The following is an 8,274-nucleotide window of genomic DNA, read 5'->3' on the forward strand; positions in this document are numbered from 1 at the left end:
TAGCTGTCGTAAGTCAGATGTCGGAAGAGTTGATCAATCACGGTTGACTTTAGAGAAGAATAATCGAATATGATTGGTCAATTCTTCCGATATCCGACTTACGACAGCTATTGTGGAATCACCCTAAAACTTTTTACGTGCAAAGGCCTTTAAACTGCATCCAATCATGTGCGCGTACGTTACTGGCGAAGCCGGCGCGCTGTGAACTACGTGCTACGCGTCGTCGCCACCGTCGACATTGCAATCAGCTGTGCACACCTAACCTGCTCTCACTTATCACTCGGCGCGCCACGCTCCCGAACGACAGTGCGATAGTACGCATTTCGTTTCGTGTGTCTTGTATGTGTTAACCACTCGGCGCTAGCGCCACCCGATAGAGAGCGGCCAGAATTGCGATTCGATTTCGTGAACTAAGCCGCGACAGCGAAGAGCAGTATCAGTGCGTGTGTCATTCCGCGCCGAGAAATGGAAGTTGACGAGACGTGTTTGGCCTCCGATATAAGAGTGAGCACGTTGCCGATATTACATGTAATCGCGCATGAGTCCGTCGCAGTGACAGCTGTTTACGTAATTGTTTTTTGAAGCTTTTGTTATGACAAAGAAGGTATCACCGGGCACGACCGGTCGCCGACCAACCGCGTATCCGGCCGAAAGATTGTTGTCATCGTCACCGTTGTCTTGGTCGTTGCTGTTTTAAGTATTGTGCGCGTCGCGTGTAAAGTGTTTAGTTTCTTTGTTCTCTTGATAAGGAGTTGCCGGCAAGGGATTAGTACAAGAATTCAAAGGGTCATCGGGAAAAGAGTGATCGCGAAGATGTGGTGTCTCGTCAGTCAAGCCAATTCCGTCATCCTCGAGGTGCAGGTCGATCCAAAAGCCATCGGCCAAGAGTGTCTCGAAAAGGTAAGTGTGTACTTTTGTTGTGTTGTCGATCATAACATGTTGGTCTTGTGCATACATCAGTCATGGAAGTTTATTTCCGGTTTTATATAGAGAATCGTGTTTACAATGTGTATATATATATTTATATGTGTGTATATAAACATGGAATGTAATTTTAATCAATTCTCTCTTATTCTTGACGTGTACGTTGTCTTCATGTTTACATTGTCTATAATATTCATTTTAACAGCAATTTGCCAGTGACGAATATGAATTACTTATCTTTTATAAATTATATATTTTGTACAACTCATAAAATCAGATGGTTTTCAGCAAGCTTTGAATTTGTTTCAATTCACGAATAAACCTCTATTAAATTTTTCACTATCGTCAAATAAGATCGCATCCATCAATTAATTTAGTGCTAATTATGTGCTAATTTATTGCTGGATTTTGTTGCTCTTACGGTTTAGCAGGAATCGCGTATAAAGTGGGAGGGGAGGAAACTTGACATTAAGCTTGCTCCCTTATAATAAAAAAAATATATAGAGTACTCGAATAAAAAAATCATTTATATTAGAATTTGTTTCTATTTTGTTGTTCTAAGACAGCGTGAAAAAATTTTGAACAAATTTGATAATTCTATGTTAATAATATAATAATATATAATCTCTACATTAATAATATAATAATAGAAAATTTTGAATAAATTTGAAAAAAATATGAAAACTCGATATTTTGTCGTCACGAAGTCGGTATGCTGCGGACTAAAATCGTTATAGTTAGGTAAAAAAATTTGTTGCTCGTATGTACATGGTATTAAAATAATCTGTGGACAATATACTATCGATATATATATATATATATATATATATATATGTATGTATGAATGAATTTGTTGCTCGTTTTAAAGTTTCGAAAATTGACACTTTGTTGTCGTGGAACTATACGGAACATATTATTATAGCATAAGTTAATTAAAAAAATTTGTTGCTCGTATATTATTGGTACCAAAACAATAATATATTGTTTGAAAGCAACCAAATAGAAACAAATTCTAGTATAAATAAATGATTTTTTTATTCGAGCACTATATATTTTTTTCATTATAAGAGGGATTAGCTTAATTTCAAGCTGGTTGTCCCCATTTTGAATATGAATATCTAAACGGTAGGAGCAACAAAATCTAGACTGCGGCAACAAATTAGCACATAATTAGCACTAAATTGATAGGTGCGATCTTTTTTGGCAATGATAGGCATTGATAGAAGGTCCAACTTAATAAGGGTCATGAGTAAATATCTTTATTCTACACGCTTATATCTTTTATTGAAATTTATTTTGTATGTGACACTCTAGAGAGACAATAATTTATATGTATATACATAATAAAGAGATAATGATATATTCTAATAAAATAACTTTTAATTAGAACCTTTAAAGATAAAAAAGTTAATTTCTTTTAACAGTTTGGCAAGCTTGATCTTGTTTTTTTAAGAAAGAAGAAAAAATTTTCTTATATATTTATATTCTTTTGATAATTCTCTAATTAATTATAATTAATTTAATAAACCTGTATGAAAATAAACCATTCTTTGTCGATATGAATCTGTATGGTTCATAGTAAACTGATCGAGAACTTCAAGTTATGATTCAGACAGGGACAATTGTGCTTGGAAAAGTTGCATCCTTATGATTATTTTAAAATGTAGCAAGATTCGCAGATATAAAAAGGGATAATGATAGGAATAATGATAATTCATGTTTTCAACTTTGGAGAGAGTTGTGACTTCTAGTTTGCGTAAATCTGTCACAATATTTGCATTAACTCCTCTCAATTAGGTCTGAATAAATATGTAGATTATAATTTCTGGAATTTGTCATTTAGAACAAGTATAAAATTACATGAAAAATACAGAAATTTCTAATTATACATTTGTGTCTTTTCAATGATTTCTTCGAATCTGTGAAGAGTAAATCCGATACAGTGGGTCGATAGAACCCATGGTAGTCCAGATGAACGTATACAGTAATATATGCAAAAAAAACGTTTGCATATGGACAAAGTTTATCATAAACGATACAAGCGTAAGCATTCTTGGTTTCGATTTCAAGAAATTTTCGAACTTTTACTACTCACGACTGATTGCGATTTTTTTTATATCTCTCTCTATCTCAATTTAAAAGTAACATACCATATATTTGATTGTTGTTATGTCTATTTGAACAAAGTTATTTATATGCAATATATTTTGTAAACATAAAGGATAGTTATATCAAGATATTAGTTTAGACTGCTTCCGTCCAACAAACGTCCAGCTTGAATTATCTAGGGATAGCTGCATTGAAATATGGACATTGATCTAGTTTTCATTTTTATCAGAAAAATACTCTTGTATAAAGGTCGGATATTTTTATTCTTCTGTTTACATACATGTATATTCATAATGATAAGCGATAAATTTGTCAAAAGCCACATATATATATGTATATATATGTGTGTGTGTGTGTATATATATATATATATATATATATATATATATACACACACACACACATATATATACATACAAATACGTACATATATACTTATACATGGAGGGAAGATGATGAGAGAAAGGGAGAGGGATTTACATTGAAATGTTAATGAAAATATTTAATTTATTATATAGATAAAATATCATTAAGGTAATTACATCACGCATGCATAAAAAATCCTATTTTAAGTTTTAATAATAGTTTATGAACGTAGTTTGGCTTAGGTCATAATTCTTACGTGCGCAACAGATGCCATGAAAACTAATGACCGGCATGAATTTTAGTTTGACACTAAAGTGCCGTTGGTATCTTCGAAAGCAGTTTCGAAGATTTTTTGAAAAATTCGTTTTATAAGGCTGTCCATATTTTCGAAAAAAATCTCGTATTTTTTAAAGAGATATTGCATATTTACATATTTTTTTACCAAGCGAGTTATTCGAGAAATGAATTACTACCGAATGGCTGATTATAATTCTAATTTACAGAATATAAATTAGAATATAAAAGTTTTCGTTACTAGTCTAGTTTAATATTATTCTTTATTAAATTTATAATTTTAAATTATTTTTATGATATAGTGTGTGTACATGTGAGAGTAATGCGTTTGATATAAATACTTCATTCACGCACACATATACATTTATACTTCAATATATTTTCGTGTTAATAAAAGATTAATACTGTGATTCTTATACATACATATATGCTAAAGGTCGAATATTACATAATTTATTTTCGCGATGACATTCTGATTTATCCTGGATTAATGATTACTTTAGATACTCTATAATGACTTACGCTAATCTGTTTTCCAACATAATCGTGACCCAGTGGTCGCATGTCACACTACCATTTGCGTTTTATATATATTGTTATACAACACGTCGCATGTAGAAGAGGAACCGGTTCACATATGAAAATAACTTCAAAGAAATTGGCTAAAAATAAATCTCCAATGTCCCTCTATATGGATTACGTGTTTGCATATCAAATGTTCGTTTGATTTTTTATAATTCAGCAAGATAATAGGTATGTTTTTGCGCACGTGATGCGTGATTTGTCAAAGATTACAATGTCAGTATAAGAAAAAAATTTATTTTATCATATGGAAAAGTATCATCTCTACTATTTATTGAGCAAGCGAATTTCTGTGTGATCATTAGTTGACATCTGGCAGAGTTTTGCTGGAAAATAATTTTCCAAAGGTAAATAAATCTTTTATTATGAAAAAAATAAGAGATTTTCCGCATCTTTCTTATAATGCCACAACTGTACTGTAATTTCTATATAGCTCACTATAGTTCTGATAATCGTATTTATTTGGAATTGGAATTAATGCTCAAACTGTTAATCAGCGGGTTGCCGCGGAATGGATGTATGTGCGTAATTTTAACGAACCCAAAAAGCACTGTTTATTCGAACGATGTGAGTAATTGCACAAATTATGCAAATTGCATGGAACTACGCGCGCCCATCAAACAGAATCGCGGTAGGCGCCAAAACTTGTTGTTTAGGCGATGTTTGTTAATCTTTGTTGAAGATTACATTGTGATAAATAAACTCTATTGGCGTGTCCTAAATGAAAGAGTATGATGGAAAATTATTGACAGCAATGTGTTTACTATTTATGTTAATGCGTTCACGATCATTGGGTTAACCTATCGAAGTGATTTTACTATCTTGCAAAAATAAAAAATAAAATAGCACACAATTATAAGCTTTCATATCAAATAAAAAAATGTTGAGCTTGTCACACTGAGCAGGAATTTAATATTTTTTGTGGAGGAGGTTCGACTCAACTTCCCTTTCCTACTACTTAAGCATAAAAATATTGAATCATTCTTTGTGATAGAATTAGAAGCTATTCATGAGCTTTCAAACTGATATAATAAATTTCGAAAAAGTATGAAAAAGTTTCAGTTTGTAACGAGTAGTTACATATTTTTTTTTTTTTTAAGATAACTGCATTTTCTTTACACGAATTGATTCCTTTCATTATTTTGTGCATAAAAGTATTGAAGCAAGATAATCGAAAAATGAATATTTTACGAAATATTCTATAATTTATGTCAAATTAGAGTATAAAATATTTCGTAAACTATTTGATTTTTATTCATATCCTTATAACTTTTTACATAGAATATTCATCGAAGAATCGATTTATATAAAAAAATCAGGTCAACTTATGTTAGTTTTCTTGTTTCCATCATACAACGTTCCGTATCAAATATAAAAAATTTTTCATATATCCTTAACTTTTCCAAATGTTTATTTTTTACATTGGTTTATTTCTCTCTCACCCTGTATAGTTATAAAATAATATTATTTTATTTATTAATTTTTAAAACTTTCTGAATTGCATGCTGTGATCATTGGTGATAAAAATTAAACAAAAATCTAACAAAAAATTAATTTAGATAAAATATAAATTTATATTATTTGAATTATGTTATTTTGTAACTATAATTTAAATTAATTTAATTAATCTTTTAATTTAATTTTTGATAATTTTATCATATAGTAGAAATATAATAGTTTTCTTGCAAAAGAAGGTGCAATTCAACAATCAAAATACATGAATTTTGTAAGCTTATAAATCGATGAACAATATTTAGTTACAAAATTGTTATTTTTTTTCATTTTAAGTATAGTTCTCTCGTGTGTCGGAAGATATGGTGGTGGTTTTATTGTAAAAGGATTGCAGTTTAATAATCAAAATCCGGATATTTTAAGAATTTGTTTTTGAAATTATGTACACTACATTCGCAATACGATGATTTTTACTTTTTCTAACATTTCTCTCTTGTGCATCAATTAAGGGGTTATGAAGAGATTAAAGTGGTGGGCTATGTAAATTTGGCACCCGACTTTAAAAAAAATTTTTTTTTTTTAATAGAAAATAGTAGCATTTTGTTTGTAGTTGTTTTTAGTAACAATAATTTTTATAGTTTAAGGCATTAAAAAAAAAATTTTTTTTTAAATGACTCGACCTGACTTTAAGATATCTTAAATCCGCTTACGGGAATCGATTCAGAATCGTTTGTAGTTGTTCGTAGTGCTTTTGCTTTCGTTTGTAGTTAAACCGTTCGCGAGATATAATTATTTAAATAAAAGCTTTATAATATATAAACTTAAAGATTACTACTAATAATATTTGCAGGTTATGAAAGCTTATAATATACTATAAATAGTTCATAATTGTACACTACTAGTTTTTCTATTTTTGCAAAGTTAGGGAGATAGCTCGACAGGGGACCGATGTGAACCTGGTGCCCGACTTTATGAAAAAAAAAAATTAATAATATAGTTCGTTTGTACGTCGTTTGTACCTGTTTGTACCACACTTTATTTCGTTTGTACCTCAACCGGTTCGGAAATAAAAAATAATCAAAAAATGGCCAGCGCTCGACTTTAAGATATTTTAATTTCATTAATGCCATTCGATAGAGAATCGTTTGTACCTGTTTGTACCTCTTTTCAAATCGTTTGTACTTCAACCGGTTCAGAAATACAGCCATTTTTAGTTTTAGAGTAACGCTATACCGGTATTTCCGCTATTTTTTTAGATATCGCGAAACGGCCAACGAGATTCGAAAGAGAATCGTTTGTACCTGTTTGTACCTCTGTTCATTTCGTTTGTACCTCAACCGGTTCGGAAATACAGCGATTTTCGAGTTTTGAAATTAACGCTAAACTCGTATTTCCGCTATTTTTATAGATATCGCGAAACGGCCAACGGGGTTCGATAGAGAATCGTTTGTACCTGTTTGTACCTTTTTTCAAATCGTTTGTACCTCAACCGGTTCGGAAATATGACCATTTTTAGTTTTAGAGTAACGCTATACCGATATTTCCGCTATTTTTTTAGATATCGCGAAACGGCCAACGGGGTTCGATAGAGAATCGTTTGTACCTGTTTGTACCTGTTTGTACCTTTTTTCAAATCGTTTGTACCTCAACCGGTTCGGAAATACGGCCATTTTTAGTTTTAGAGTAACGCTATACCGGTATTTCCGCTATTTTTTTAGATGTCGCGAAACGGCCAACGGGGTTCGATAGAGAATCGTTTGTACCTGTTTGTACCTTTTTTCAAGTCGTTTGTACCTCAACCGGTTCGGAAATACGGCCATTTTTAGTTTTAGAGTAACGCTATACCGGTATTTCCGCTATTTTTTTAGATATCGCGAAACGGCCAACGAGGTTCGATAGAGAATTGTTTGTACCTGTTTGTACCTTTTTTCAAGTCGTTTGTACCTCAACCGGTTCGGAAATACGGCCATTTTTAGTTTTAGAGTAACGCTATACCGGTATTTCCGCTATTTTTTTAGATATCGCGAAACGGCCAACGAGGTTCATTTCTTTATAATAAAGATATATAATTTATAATGAATTATAAATGTAATTATTTTAGCGTTAATTTCAAAACTCGAAAATCGCTGTATTTCTGAACCGGTTGAGGTACAAACGAAATGAAAAGAGGTACAAACAGGTACAAACGATTCTCTATCGAACCCCGTTGGCCGTTTCGCGATATCTAAAAAAATAGCGGAAATATCGGTATAGCGTTACTCTAAAACTAAAAATGGTCGTATTTCCGAACCGGTTGAGGTACAAACGATTTGAAAAAAGGTACAAACAGGTACAAACGATTCTCTATCGAACCCCGTTGGCCGTTTCGCGATATCTATAAAAATAGCGGAAATACGAGTTTAGCGTTAATTTCAAAACTCGAAAATCGCTGTATTTCCGAACCGGTTGAGGTACAAACGAAATGAAAAGAGGTACAAACAGGTACAAACGATTCTCTTTCGAATCCCGTTGGCCGTTTCGCGATATCTAAAAAAATAGCGGAAATAT

The 8,274-nt window shown here is 31.8% G+C and overlaps 1 protein-coding gene across 1 annotated transcript in view; it reads left to right on the top strand.

Annotated features, from left to right (window-relative positions):
• The first annotated feature begins 267 nt into the window (after window positions 1–267).
• The window catches only part of Dnr1 (E3 ubiquitin-protein ligase defense repressor 1), a 216,704-nt gene continuing 208,697 nt past the window's right edge, over window positions 268–8,274 (top strand). Inside the window, exon 1 of the mRNA XM_072893949.1 lies at window positions 268–900. Coding sequence (XP_072750050.1) covers window positions 814–900 — 87 coding nt within the window. The 5' untranslated portion in view covers window positions 268–813. The remainder of the gene's footprint in view (window positions 901–8,274) is intronic.

This window comes from Anoplolepis gracilipes, chromosome 6, assembly GCF_047496725.1.
Source record: "Anoplolepis gracilipes chromosome 6, ASM4749672v1, whole genome shotgun sequence".
Lineage (NCBI taxonomy): Eukaryota > Metazoa > Arthropoda > Insecta > Hymenoptera > Formicidae > Anoplolepis > Anoplolepis gracilipes.